A 15,212-nucleotide genomic window follows, 5' to 3' on the forward strand; every position below is an offset into this window, starting at 1 on the left:
CTGCCGGCCGCTGCCGGCCGCCCCTTCTTCTTCCTCCCGAACCCGAAAAACCTCTTCATCCCGCGGCACGGTCCCGCCTCAGGGAAGAGACGGCGGGAGGCACGCGGCGGGCTGCGGCAGGCCCCGGGCAGGGCCGGGGGATCGGGGGTCCCCCCGGGGCAGGGGGATCGGGGGATCGGGGAGCCCCCGGGGCAATGGGATCGGGGGGCCCCCGGGGCAGGGGGATCGGGGGATCGGGGGGCCCCCGGGCAGGGGGATCGGGGGATCGGGGGGCCCCGGGGCAGGGGGATCGGGGGATCGGGGCCCCGGGCAGCGGCCCGGTACCGCTGTCTACAGAGCGAACCACCAGAGGGCGGGAAGCCGAGCGCACAGGCTGCTCCTCAGCGCGGCAGCGGCGGACAGCGCCTCCCTCAGCGGCGAGCGCGGCGGTTAAACGGCCGGCGGGCTCTGCTGGCGGGGGCGGGGTCTGCTCCGGCGCGTGTCCAGCGCGAGTGACGTCACTTCCTGCCCCGCGGTGCCCGGCGGCTCCCGCGCGGTGCCCGGCCGCGGCGCTGCCGAGCGGGGCCGGGGGCAGCGAGAGGCCCGGCGGGTGGCGGCGGCGCTGCGCCCCCCGCAGAGCACTCGGGCCGCTGTCGGGAAGCCCGGGGGGTGCCGGCGTACCGGGCAGCAGCAGCTCCCCGCTGGCCCCGGCGGGGCCCGCGCTGCGAGCTCGCGGGGCGGCTCGGGCGAGTTGGTTTTAAAAGAAAATGGCTCAAACTGGGAAAGCGCTTGTCGTTCAGGGCAAGGGCATCTCGTCAGGGAGTTATGGCCAAAACAGCTCTGCGAGCAATTCGCCTCCTAGTTTGTTGAGCAGTCCTGCTTGTGTGCCATCGTTAGCCCTGGGCAAATGGATGCCAAAGGAACGAACAGCAAGGGTTAATATAGCGGGAGGGGGGCTGGGGGGGGGCTGTAGGCATCATCTAGTTACCTGCCTTGCCAGGACAGGGTCAGAAAGTTACTTTCCAGTAAACGTGGCCGAGCTGGCACTGCCACAAAAGAACAGAAACGCGCACTGAGGGTATGGAAACGTCCAGAAATCTAAAGACAGGTCATGCCTTTGGTATAGATAAGTTGGGAACCATCCTCCTATTCTACTGCTGCGGTGATGGCACTAAGTAGTTCAGCGTGGTGAAACCTTGCTATAAGTACCATATGGTTGTGGGGTGATGTCACAGTCCAGTATACCCTAGATGGTTTGACTCATGGAACACCTTGCCAGCACACTACTTCCTATTAGAAACTGTCTCTTGCCAATGAATTTGTGAAACATGGGAGAGATGGCAAAGAAAACCTCCATCAGAGAGAGGGACACACTTCACTGTGATTAGCGCTGAAAATACTGATTACAACAGGACAGGAATCTGGTACCACTTTTTAGGAAGGAGATTCAGCCCTTTGAAATACCTTCTTTTTCTTCATCGCTAATAATGGTACAGCTCCTAGAACCTTCCTTTTCCTTTCTGGAATGAGCCTTCACAGCTTTATGAAGCCTCTTCGCTCTGGCAGTGTTCTCGCCGACCAAAGTGGCTGATGTACAGTCACTTTCCTTAGCTGATCCTCAGTGTATTAGCAGCATTCCGTTATTGCAGACATGATCTCTAGAAGGAAGAGCTATAATAATAATAATAATAATTTTAAAAAGACAGAAAAAAGACTTTTGCTGAAAACACAGCCAAGTACATTCAGGTTGCAAAACCCGAATTCTATGAGTTTTGGGAAATGGCTATGAGCAGCAGCCATTTCAAGAGTAGCTCTGTAATCAGTCGGACCATTTAATGGGGGAATGGAGAGCAAAATGCATTTTTTAATTGAGTGTATTTGTTTTTTTCCAGACATTAGAAGAAAGGCAGGATTTTATTTACAAGATGGCAATACACAGTAAACACAATCAATCTCTGCTCTTTCCAGGAGGAAGTATTTCCTCTCCAGTGTTTTTTCAAGTGCACGCATGCTCAGCCACAAAAACTTGGGTTTTTTTCAGGTCACTCCCCAGCCAAGACCAGGAGACTCTACAGTTCCTGTGCAATATTAAATGTTTCAGAATGGTATTAAACCCCCCCGTGATTACCCAGTTTTAGTTGGCAGGGACTTGGTAGCTGGCTGGGCTGAAATTCAGTTTCAGGCTTTGAAGGTAAGAGGGTGCTGATGGGTCCTGTGGATATAGTGTTATGGGCACAACGGCCACTATTTGTTCATTATTAGCCAGAAAGGATGCAAAACTAAAAACTAGAATCTATCACCCAGAGCAACCTCAAAAGCACTTCTGGGAACTCTGCTTCTGGGTCTCCATGACAAGGGAAAGACGGACTGAGTCAGCTACTAGTAAGCAATAAGTTACTGCATTCATTTTTTCTGCATCACCTCACACTGCATTGTGCCCTGGGAAGCAAAGACACCATTCTGAAAAGCAAACCCCCACCTGCCTCCTGCTCAACTCGTGCCCGAGACAGGCTTCAGGGGGTGACCTTGGGCAAGGCCAACTGCACAGAGTTGTTCCGAGTGACGGTGGCGTTACTCCTCTCTCTTCCGAGAGGGAGTAACTGGGAACTCTTCCCAACAGAGCCACTCCAGAACTTACACAAAGATACCCATCTAGCTTTTATTTGCTTCCTCCGTGACCCCCAGACGATAAGGTACTCGCAGCCTGAATGGCAGGGATAACAGAAAGCAATGATATGTAAGAACCTGACCAGAAGGTGCATGTGGTTCTCCTGGGTATTGCCTCGGTGCCCGGAGAATTTTCTGGGCTCACCTGTTCCAACAGTTCAGCCTTTTCCTCGTCAAGATGAGCAACGCGCTCTTCCAAGGTGGGATCGTGACTTCAAGTGCTCCTCCCACGTGCTGTGCAAGTCCTTGGATGTCAGAGCCAGCATGTTCTGCTTCTGCATCTGTGAAAGCAACAGTGGCAGAAGAAAAAGTAAGGTGGCCGGAAAAGACAAGAGCGCAGGAGAATGCAGTAACTCACACAGAAACAGGCCTAAGCTCTCCTCCACCCATCCAAGACCTATGGCCAAGGTTGATGTGGAGCGTAAAACACACCTTAGGAACCATAACCAAGAACAGAAGCTGGAGCTGATGGGAAGAAGGAATACTCTAGAAGTGACAGGATGAGGTTGCAACTTTGGGGAACAAGATGACGTGTCCACGCACACACAAAATCACCCTACAGCTTTCCTGCAAAGCTCCTCTGGTTCCCTCTATACTTCAGTTTTCATAAGAACACTGCAAAAGGTGGTGCAAAAGTACAACATTCGCTCCTACTTTCAACAGCTACAGTCAGATTTCTTCATATAGTTACAGACATTAAGGACATTAGTTTTCAACTTTCTTTCCAACTCCTTTTGCAAGTGCAGCTTGTCTCTCTCCAGGTCACTGTGGTAGTGTGTAGTAACTTCAAGTGAAGCTTCTGGCATAGATTGCTTTTTAAGTGCATCAGCAAGCTCCTGCTGCAGTTGTCCAACCATGCCCTAACAAAACAGTTAAATGAGCATGAAGAAATTTCTAAGAACATGAAATACACCTTTAACTTATTTTATTATACAATTAGACCTGTCTTAAGATTGAACCCAAAGGTATGAAATTTTGCCTGCCACCAGCAGGCATCTGCGCAGATGATGAACCTCTCATCATCTTTCTCAGCTGAGCACCTTCGACTATCAGCAGCTGTTCATGAGGATTTCTGTTTCCTAACACATAAAAAAGGCTCAGGTATTGTTCTTCCTTGAACAATACACAAGCACACGCTGCAATCGGGTATTTTTTTCTAACAAAACCCAAAGAAATCTGTTGTGATCTAAGAGCCATAGTTTGACTGCAAATATTACTCTGGTGACTGAAGGCAGGACTTTGTGTTAGATTGTTCTTTCTTCTGTTTCTTCACTATACAAGTACAATTAAATGAATACAAATATCTGAAAGCTCTTTTGAGATACACTTTAAGAGTATGTTGAATCACATCCTCTTGTAGTCTTCTTACTGAGCTCGTTTTAGAATAACAACTGCCTTTATACTGATAGATTAGGTTTACAAAATTCTGGATAGCTCATATATATATATATATATACACACACAGTCTTCAAAAGGAGCCTGTTATTTTGGTAGTAAGAATACAAAGCAAGTCACAGATTAAAATGATTGACAGTACTGCTGGAGTGTGGCTACATATCATAAAAGAGAAGGGAAAGCTTAAGGTCACCGTCTGACATGAACTTTGAGGAACAGGCAGGCCCCTCAGAATCCTCAAAACACAGACAGAAATCAACAGCTGGACATTACTAATACTCTTCAATCTAGATAGCAACTAAAAGAGAAACTGTAGAAGAATGGCTGCAGAAGCGTGGCCTTAGAATCTCTGAAGATCTGCACAATCCAGGCCTGGTATTAGAATAGGCCTGTAATCAGAATTGTGCTGAAGTTGCTGTGCTGAAGTTAACAAGAAAGGTAGCCTTGAGCTATTCTTGAATCCTGAGACCAAGTAATTATGTTGTGCCAACAGGCCGTGTAACAAGCTACAGCTGCTGGGAAAGCAGGTGCAGGGCCAAGAAAGAGAGGGAGCGGGATGGGAAAATAGGGAGTAACAAACGACAAGGCTGAAGCACAGCAACACAATTAGCTACATGGATAGAATGCTTATTTTAGTCATGATAATTACGGGTGTGAGAACCACGCGCGTTTAGAGACTACTAACCAATTCTATTTCTGCTTTACGAATATGCATGTGTATCGGTTCTGTATAAGTAGTGTTAGAAACTAATAAAGTTTTATGCTGTAAAGGTTTACTAAGAAATAAAGTTGAGCAAGATGCGTAACTCATATTGAGCGTCTTCTTGACCCCAGCGAACCCTTCTTCCAACAAGAAAACTATTTTTTCCCCTCTGTAGAAGCTTCATATAAATCCAACCCCAACCACTTCACTTGTCTGCATCTTCATTTCTCAGCCCTCGTGTATTGGACGGTTCCTGCTTTTATACCACTCTCATTCATGTCATCGGTGCAATACTTATATAAAAAACATCAAATACAAAACCTATTCTATAGGGCATATGTCTTAGGGTTAAGATTTAACTTAAATCTTAAGGTTTAAGTCTTAGGGATAAGTCTTAGGGTTAAGTTTTAGGGTGAAGTCCTAGGGTTAAGTTTTAAGGTTAAGACAGGGTTAAGTCTTAGGGTTATGTCTTAAGGTTAAAGTCTTAAGATTAAATCTCAGGGTTAAGTCTTAGGGTAAAGTCTCAAGTATAAGGCTCAATGTTAAGCCTCAGGGATATGTCTTAAGGTTCAGTCTTAGAGTTAAGTCTTAAGGTTAAGTCTTAGGGATAAGTATTAAGGTTAAGTCTTAGGGTTTAGTCTTAGGGTTCAGTCTTAGGGTTAAGTTTTAAGGTTAAGTCTTAGGGTTAAGTATTAAATTTAAGTCTTAGGGTTAATTCTTAGGGTTAAGTCTTAAGTTTAAGTCTTAGGGTTAAGTCTTACGGTTAAGACTCAAGATTAAGTCTTAGAGTTATGTCTTAGGGTTAAGTCTTAAGGATAAGACTTATAGTTAAGTCTTTAAGGTTACATCTTAGGTTTATGTCTTAGGGTGTTGTCTTAAGGTTAAGTATTAATATTAAGTCTTAGGGTTAAAGTCTTAAGATTTAATCTCAGGGTTAAGTCTTATGGTTAAGTAATAAGTTTAAGTCTTAATTTTAAGTCTTGGGGATAAGTCTTAGGGTTAAGTCTCAAGGTTAATCTCAGGGCTAAGTCTTAAGGTTAAGTCTTAGGGTTTAGTCTTAGGGTTCAGTCTTAGGGTTAAGTCTCAGGGTTATGTCTTAGGGTTAAGTCTTATGTTTAAGTCTTAGGGTTAAGTCTTATTTTTAAGTCTTATGGTTAAATCATAGGGTTAAGTTTTAAGTTTAAGTCTTAGGGTTAAGTCTTAAATTTAAGACCTAGGGTTAATTCTTAGGGTTAAAATCTTTAAGATTAAGTCTCAGGGTTAAGTCTTAGGGTTAAGTTTTAAGGTGAAGTCTAAACGTTAAGTATCAGGGTTATGTCTTTGGGTTAAGTCTTAAGGTTAACTTTTAGGATTAAGTCTTAGGGTGAAGTCTTAAATTTAAGTCCTAGGGTTAAAGTCTTAGGGATAAGTCTTATAAGGTTAAATCTCAGGGTTAAGTCTTAAATTTAAGTTTTAGTGTTAAAGTTTTAAAGTTAAGTTTCAGGGTTACTTCTTAAGGCTAAGTCTCAGGGTTAAGTCTTAGTGTTAAGTCCTAGGGTTAAGTCTTAGGGTTAAGTCTTAATGTTGAGTCTTAGGGTTGATTTTTAAGGTTAAAACTTACAGTTAAGTCTTAAGGTGAAGTCTTAGGGTTAAGTCTTAGGGTTAAGTCTCAGGGTTATGTCTTAAGGTTAAGTCTTATGGTTCAGTCTTAGGGTTAAGTTTTAAGGTTAAGTCTTAATGTTAAGTCTTAGGGTTAGGTCTCAGGGTTAAGTTTTAAGGTTAAGTCTTAGGGTTACGTCTTAACGTTAAGTCTTAAATTTAAGACCTAGGGTCAATTCTTAGTGTTAAAAACTTTAAGTTTCAGCTTTACTTCTTAAGTTTAAGTCTCAGGGGTCTTAAGGTTAAGTCTTAAGATAGGATTAAGTCTAAGGGTTAAGCCTTAGGGTAACAGGCCTCAAAGGCATGAAGAACATGAGAACAGCGGTGCTGGGTCAATGGGTCTGTGCTTTTCTCTAGTGCTCTCCTTGCTACCACCCAGCACTCAGCTGGCATATTCATGGGCACAGCCAGGACCAGCCCAGCCTCTTGTTTTCCAGGGAGCCGATCACCACACAAATGGGGAACAGACAGTAGACAAGACGTAGCTCTTCATATCCTTTCCGTTGTTTTGCTAGAGAACCTAAAGTTTGATATACCTTATTTTGTTTATATTTACATTGGCACTTCAGTGGGTCCAGACTAAATGGCAACTCTCTACCTGACTGCTGCAAAAATTGGTTTGAGCCCTTGGTTAGTAACCAGCCGTTGGTTAACTTTGTCTTTGAAATACAGCAACCTATGGTGGAATAGGAAACTGAGACAGTTAGGGACATCGGTTGTATTTACTTGAAGGAGGTGGAAAATTTTCTAGGGAAATTTTTTAATAGTGTTAGCATAAAAATCCTGTATGTGGCACATGAGCGACTGCTCTAGGCAAATGGCTTTTTAGAATTAGAAGCCATCCCTGCCTTAAGTGACACATTTAGAAAAAGTCTCTACGTGAATAATAAGCTCACACAGCAAAGCTGCAGCTACCTGATAGCACAGTATTTTTCCTGGTTTGGAGGATTTTTTTATTCATCTAAAACTTTTCAACGGTTGTCACTGCTAGTTTACTCCCTGTATAACAAATAAGTAGTAAATGAAGGTGTTTTCATACAATGGAACAATCTGCATGTTTGCATATTTTTAACAGCTGTTGCAAAGAGGTACTTGAAACCCTAAAGAGCTTTTGCTTTTTATACTACTGAAAACCACGCTACACAGCTTTTTGCAAATTTCCAGTTTGGAGAATCGCACAGTAATTGTTCATTTGTTTCCATGAAAGAAAAAAACCCCAACACATCTTCCTTTAGAGGCAATATATTGCTGCAGATTTTAGATCTATCTTTTCTATTTCATCTACCTCTTCTCCAGCTCAGAAAGGTCTACTTCTTTAGAAATTCTTTTCGTTTGATATGTTAGAACATCTCTGTGTATTAGTGAAAAAGGAACTGGACCTGCCCTTTGTCTCACTAAATTCTCATTTCCATAATACATGCAGTTTTCCTTTACTCGTTAAAGAAAATTACCAAATCCCATACAGCTACCTGGGATCATGGATCAATCTGTATATGTGTGGCCCAGCATTACTTTTTGCAACTGATTTAAAATTCTGTGCCAAATGCTATCATAACCCAGGAATGGAAATAATAGGGATGACATACTTTGCATATCTTCTCTGCAGGTTGTTAAGACCCACTGCAAGTAAATAAGAAAAAATACAGGTAGTGGACATTTCTAAATAAACCTCTGACATCTGAAGAAGTCATTTTAATATCAGATTTATTCTCACCATACTTTCTGCATGGAAGACCGGAAGAATCTATGCTTTTAATACAATTTGTGCAGGAAAGCATTGGCAAAAATACTAGAGTACTTGTAATGTTTGTTCCTACATCAAACATGCCGAGGTGAGGCTTAAAAGCCCACCAGTGAATTCACATTTGCCACAGTGCTGTTAGTAAAAGCTGTAATTATCCGTACTTTTTTGAGAATGCTTAAAATGAAAACACAACCTAACTCTCAGTTATAGACCAGTGTAGCACAGCAAAGACGTTATCATCTAATTTTTTCATTATAAGATGTGGGTGCATAACCAAGAAGAACACTAACAATTATTTCTTAGTAAACCTTTACAGCATAAAACCATTTAGTGGGGCAGTGCAAATCAGAACATACTCTGACTAACACGAAAGAACACTTCTGTTTTATAGGTAGACAAAAAAATTTGGGACAAAAAGACAAAAAGATTTAGTGGGGTATTTTCATTCTCACAGTGCTGTTTCCTCTCCTTTCGTTTTCAGTAACCTAGCTACCCAGTGATTTTGGGGGGACGTTAGGGTTAACATAGATGTTAGGTTAGCTTTAGATGCTTTACATGTTAGGGATGCATTCCTCGTGATTCTGCTCCACGCACAAGAAAAAGCCCAGTTTGCCTTTGCCTGGAGCGGGACTCAGTATGTTTTCAAACAGTTTTCTGCAAGGATACAAACACTGCCCCACTATCGCTCACAATGCTCCGGCCACAGTCCTAGCACAGATCACCATTCCACCTGGCCCCGCAGTGTATCGATACATTGATGGCATCCTCAGCAGGGCAGAAGGGCCAGAAAGCGTTACAGATGCAATGAAAAACATTTGGGCAACACTAATCAAGTTGGGACTGGAAGTCCCAGAGTCAAAGTGCCAAGGGCCAGCACGAGAAGTTAAATTCCAAGGAGTCTGGTGGGTTGCAGGAGCTGCCTCTCTTCCACCAGACTCACTGGAAAAGAAAGAATCTGGGCACAATCCATCCAGTACGCTGGAACTACAACAAGTTCAAGGGACTGTGAAGTACTGGTGTAACCATATTCCTGCCTTTTCTGTCATTGCTCGTCCCTGGTAGAATTTGTTATAAAAGGGAAAATCATGGCAGTGGACATCTCATCAGCTCTGTGGTACCGTCAAGTTCCCCTTCCTGCAGGAGCATAACAGAGCCTGGCCGCGGGGTCTCCACTCCGCTCCAGCCCCCGTTACTCCTGTCAGCACGTGCTGAGGTTGCAGGCTGCGTTGCTTAGGGAGCCGTGGCAACACACATTTAGGATGGTGAATGCCAGCCATCCTGAAAGCGACAGCTGTCTCTTACCCTAAAAAGCTTCCTGTAATACTATGCTTCTCTGAGGTCCCAGTTTTCTCAAATTGCCCCCACCCCAAAGCAATTTCCCCACAGGGTCCCTAAGCAAGGCAGTGGAGGAGTGGCTCTCTCAAACTCCCTCCCAGCCCTGCCCTGGCTGAAAGAAGGCAGAAGGAAGCCTTCAGATGAGGGAAGTTCTGGCTGCAAGAGAATACAAGCTGACCAGGTCTTGGGATCCACTGACATCAACAGAAATTTAGGTGAAAACTCCCCTTTCACATGAAACTCGACTCCCAAACCAAAAAACAGTTGTGATGGGAAACTATGGTGGGGGTGGGAAATCAGCGCTGAGGGCAGGAAAGCATCAGCAGGATGGGAAACCATTGAGATGGGAAGTCGTTCTGTCATTAAAAGTGAAACTGTCACAACGCTGGCTGACCCAGGTGCTGGCGGAATGATCGCCATGGAGACGGAACCCCAGAACACTGTTTGCCCCAACAAACGCCACGCTGGCCAACTTCCACGGCATAGAGCAGCATGCTCCTCGTGGTGCTCCTGCCCTCCGGGTAACCCCCAACCAGCTGTGCCGGCCAGCATCTCACCCCATCACCCCCCTTCGCTTCTGCCAACAGAGAGGTTCCCCCTCCAGCTGCCGACGGCATCAGAGGTGCCCGGCACAAGCTTCACCACTCTGACCATGCCGCCATCGGTCACTGCTGGTGTGCTGCCCTCTGTCCCAGGGCTGCTGATCACCGTTTGGCCTTCCCAGCTCCACACCATCACCCACCAGCCCACCCAGGCAACCTGGCAGGGGGTGCAGGGGCCCCTGGGGGACTCGGGGCAGGTTGTGCAGCTGCCACACGTGCTGCAGCTCCCCAGCGCTGTGCGGCTGCCCCCTCTGCCTGCTCCTTGTCCCTCTGCCTATGGCCAGGGACAGCAAGTGGTGATGGGACACTTGTGCCCCACCAGCCAGTGGGGCTGGGCCCATGGGACGTGGGCCAGGGGCAGCCCCTCTACCCTACGGGCTGCACTGTGCTGAACGTCCCTGCCCATGCTGGGCCCCTGCCACCCCAACACCCTGCGGCTCAGCACTGCGTGCAGGTCCCCCCTGTGCTCTGCACCCATCCTGGCAGCGCCCAGAAGCTGTTGGAGGCCTTTAACAACGACGTGGTGGCCAATGAGGATGGCATCCCTGCTGCCACCCCCTGCGAGCCCACCCTGGATATGCTCTCTGGCAGAAGCAGGACCAAGCACCAAGGTGAGGTCTGCAGCGTGGCAGAGCCCATAGGGGGTGACCTGCACCAAGGAAGGCTTGCATCACCCTGGGGGTGGCTTGGCTTCGTTTGCTTTTTCAGAAGTGGTGACCACCCCGCCAAGCCCAGAGAATCTCCTGGACCTGCCCAAGCTGGGGCCAGATGCCTTCAACGAGGCCTCTCCTGAGCTGGCAGAGGACAAACTGCAGTTTCAGGATGAGCATTCGGCCACCATGGACAGCAGTGACCTGCTCACCTGGCTCGACAGCATCCTGGAGCTCCTTGAAGTTTTCAGCGGCTCCTTCTTGACCACCCTCCTCAACAAGCTCCCGGAGCTCTCAGAGTACGTGGCAAAGGGTGGCTGCTCCAAGGAGCAATCACTGGTGGCAGGGCTGGGGGACAGCAAGAACACTGACTGTGGTGTCCCTGATGTCCCTGTCTTGACCACCACCCTCAACAGGATCCCTGACCTCTTGGAGTGCATGATGGAGGGCGACTGTCCCAAGGACCAAGTGGTGGCTGCAATGCAGGAGGACACCAACCCCTCCTGGCAGAGGGTGGCAACATCCCCCTTGCTGGACGCCAAAGGCAAGCAGGGTGGGCTGGCAGCGGTCTTCCCCACCCGGCTGCCAGAGAGTCCCATGGAGCCCTCTCAGGAGGGTCCTATGGACACTTCAGAGGAGAGCCCCTTGAAGGGATGCTCAGAGGGTCCCCACCAGGGTCTCCCAGAGAGTCCTCAGCAGATCCTGCTGAAGAGTCCCCTGGCCAGCCCCCGACTGCACCCCAGCATCATCCACCCTGCATGGCCCAACTGGTGGAGGAGGTGCTGCGGAGGCAGCCCTGGGTCATTTTGACCCTCTTGCCACCACCACCGGGCATCTCCTCCTGCCGGGTGGTGCCCAGATCAGGCAAGGCTGCTGGCAAACAGGCCAAGTGCCCCACATTGGCTGACACCCTCAGGATGCCAGAGACGTCCCCACGGGGCAGCATGCCACCCAAGAAGAGGAAGAAGATGGTGGTGTGCCCGGTGGCAAAAAGCTCCAAAACCCTCTGGGGGAGGAAGCCAGACAGGGATGCCAGCAGTAGGTCGTTCCACTGTGGTGTCTCTCCAGTGTGTTCCCTTAGGGAGTGACTCTTTGGGACAAAGATAACCTCAGCTGTCTGATTCCCTTTCAAAAACTAGTCCTGAGACCTCTCTTAGGACAAACGACATGTGCCTGTGACAGGACTGGAGGAAAATGAACCTAGCTCCAGATGTATTTGTGTTGGGTAATCTAAACCAGTAGCGATTTATTAAAGGAATACTTTGGTCTTTGAAGGAAATGTCCTGAATTATTTCAGTCTAATCCTTCATTTACAACTTAATTCCCTAAATAGGGAATTCATTAGTTCCTAGTGCTTGTGAGGTACAGAAATGGACAAATAATTCTCTCTGTGTTGCTGTCCTTCCAAACTGCCATAGGTCCCACAGCCTGGACTGTCTTCTCAGGCACCCTTGGTTTTCAGGAAAAATATTTAAGCGGTATCTGTAACAGAATTCTGTCAGGATTCCATGAAGATAATGGTGTTTCTTGGCACCTGCCTCTAAGGAGCAAAACTTTGTACTTTACTGTCCAATTATCTTAAGAAAGTATCAAAGTTGGAATAAGGCCAGCTTGTGCATGAGGTACTGCTGAGCACTGAGAACGAATGCCTCTGTTCAGTGTAAAGAGAAGGATCTGAAAGTACTTGGAAGGAATAAGAGAAGGGGAGAATTTTGTGGAGCCCCCTTTGCCCATGTTTTGGGGGGGCTCCCTGCAAGTCTGGGATGGCGTAGAGGGGCAGGGCTGTCTTATCTGTCCTTTGCAGTGTTGAGAGCTCTCTCCCTGTGGTGGGAGACCACAGGAATGTGCCACTGTGTGGTAGCGCTGTCATCCAAGGATCCGAAAATACTTGGAAGGAATAAGAGAAGAATGATTTAATTTCATCTAGAACTCCAGATGCTCTTGTGTGTACTTCTTGCTGTCTGTTGGATGATGACAGGGTACAGCTACAGTGGCTGTTGCAGAGGTCCCCTTGTCCATGGTATTGTGTTCCTTCCAGCTGCTTGTGGGACCACGGCATGGTAGAGAGGTGGTGGTTGCTGCAAAGCTCCCTTGCCCAATCCTGCAGGCACCTTTGAGCTGCCTGTGGGAACTGGGTGGGGTGTAGATCGGGTAGGTGGTGCGGCGCCCTCTTTGCCCACGGCTGTGGCCACCTTCCTGTTGGCTGTTGGATGACAACGGGGTACAAATACCATGTGTGTTTTGGTGGTCCCATTGTCTGTGTCTGCAGTCACATTCGAGCTGCCTGTGGGAGCTGGATGGAGTAGAGGAACACTGGGGTTTGCAGCTCTCCCTCTGTCCACGGCTGCGGGCACCTTTGAGCTGCCTGTGGGAGCTGTACGTGGTGAGGATAGAGTGGGTGCTGGAGCTCTGCCTTTGCCCATGGCCGCGGGCACCTTCTTGCTGTCTGTAGGATGACGGGGTACAGATACAGCAGGCTTTGTGGTGCTCCCGTTGTCCGTGTGTGTGGGCACCTTTGAGCTGCCCGTGGGAGCTGGGTGGCATAAGGCAGGGTGGGTGCTGTAGCCCTCCTTTTGCCCATGGCTGTGGGCACCTTCTTGTTGACTGTGGGTTGAAGACAGGGAACAGGTACAGTGCGTGTTGTCGAGGTCGCCTTGTCCACGGCTGCGTGTTGCTTATGATTTCCTGTGGGACCCCGGCATGGTAGAGAGGTGGTCGTTGCTGCAGACGTCCCTTTGTCCCTGGCTGCAGGCACCTTTGAGCTGCCCGTGGGAGCTGGATGCCTTACGGCCAGGGTGGGTGCTGTAGCCCTCCTTTTGCCCATGGCTGTGGGCACCTTCTTGTTGACAGTGGGATGAAGACAGAATAGAGATAGCGTGCGTGTTGCAGGGATCCACTTGTCCACGGCTGCGTGTTGCTTATGATTTCCTGTGGGACCCCGGCATGGTAGAGAGGTGGCGGTTGCTGCAGAGGTCCCTTTGTCCCTGGCTGCGGGCACCTTTGAGCTGCCCGTGGGAGCAGGGTGGGTTGTGGATCGTGCAGGTGGTGCGGCTCTGCCTTTGCCCATGGCCGCGGGCACCTTCTTGCTGTCTGTAGGATGACGGGGTACAGATACAGCAGGTTTTGTGGTTCTCCCGTTGTCCGTGTGTGTGGGCACCTTTGAGCTGCCCGTGGGAGCTGGGTGGCATAAGGGCAGGGTGGGTGCTGTATCCCTCCTTTTGCCCATGGCTGTGGGCACCTTCTTGTTGACTGTGGGATGAAGACAGGGAACAGGTACAGTGCGTGTTGTCGAGGTCGCCTTGTCCACGGCTGCGTGTTGCTTATGATTTCCTGTGGGACCCCGGCATGGTAGAGAGGTGGCGGTTGCTGCAGAGGTCCCTTTGTCCCTGGCTGCGGGCACCTTTGAGCTGCCCGTGGGAGCAGGGTGGGTTGTGGATCGTGCAGGTGGTGCGGCTCTGCCTTTGCCCATGGCCGCGGGCACCTTCTTGCTGTCTGTAGGATGACGCGGTACAGATACAGCAGGTTTTGTGGTTCTCCTGTTGTCCCTGGCTGCGGGCACCTTTGAGCTGCCTGTGGGAGCTGGGTGGCATAAGGGCAGGGTGGGTGCTGTATCCCTCCTTTTGCCCATGGCTGTGGGCACCTTCTTGTTGCCTGCTGGATGATGACGGGGTGCAGGTAAGGTGGGTCTTCTGATGCTCCCGTTATCCATGGCTGTGGGCACCTTTGATCTTCCTATGGTACCTGGATGGAGTAGAGATAAGGGGGGTGGCACAACAGTTACAATGCCCACCTCTGTGGGCATCTTGTGGCTGTCTCTGTGGTCACGACTGGCTATTGATACGGTTGGTGTTGCGGAGCCTCTCAGCGTTTTCTTGCCCATCTGCTCCTCTGCCATTTCTGGTCTTGTGCGGCCCTGTTTATAGCCATCTGGGGCCAACCGTATCACCATCCCCTTTGCAAGGTTGACCAGCATAAGCAGTTGGCCCCCTGTGACATCGCCCTGACATGACCAGTGCTGGGCCAGGGCCTTGTTTGTGTCCCAGCCCTCAGCTTCCTAGGGGAGAATTTTGTGGAGCCCCCTTTGCCCATGTTTTGGGGGGGCTCCCTGCAAGTCCGGGATGGCGTAGAGGGGCAGGGCTGTCTTATCTGTCCTTTGCAGTGTTGAGAGCTCTCTCCCTGTGGTGGGAGACCACAGGAATGTGCCATTGTGTGGTAGTGCTCTCATCCAAGGTGTGGCTGTCAAGGACAGGAGAAGCAAGGACCTCAGCAGCCACTCTCTATCACCATGAGCAGCCCCAGCTTCCCTGCCTGGAACAGGGCCAGCCTTGTGCCAAGGCTGTCTATCATATGAATCCCAGACAGCCAGGCAACACCTGCCCTGGACCAAGGCTGTCCCTTAGCCACCATGACACGGACCACTGCTGCTGTTCTGCCTGCTGTGGCATGGACGGGACGGGACATCCCCGGGGCTGGTGGCCAGCCCTGGGCTACCCAGGGGA

General features: G+C 49.1%; 1 protein-coding gene across 1 annotated transcript; it reads right to left on the reverse strand.

Annotated features, from left to right (window-relative positions):
* Nucleotides 1-11,750: 11,750 nt before the first annotated feature.
* Nucleotides 11,751-14,608, reverse strand: LOC308058084 (uncharacterized protein; the record flags this gene model as incomplete). Its single annotated transcript, XM_080412091.1, has 3 exons — nucleotides 11,751-13,226; nucleotides 13,469-14,445; nucleotides 14,504-14,608. The coding sequence occupies 2 exons, from the start codon at nucleotides 14,606-14,608 to the stop codon at nucleotides 13,498-13,500; spliced, it is 1,053 nt and encodes a 350-aa protein (XP_080268217.1). The 3' UTR covers nucleotides 11,751-13,226; nucleotides 13,469-13,497.
* Nucleotides 14,609-15,212: the final 604 nt, after the last annotated feature.

The sequence above is a fragment of the Falco punctatus genome (assembly GCF_963210335.1).
Source record: "Falco punctatus genome assembly, contig: scaffold_23, whole genome shotgun sequence".
Lineage (NCBI taxonomy): Eukaryota > Metazoa > Chordata > Aves > Falconiformes > Falconidae > Falco > Falco punctatus.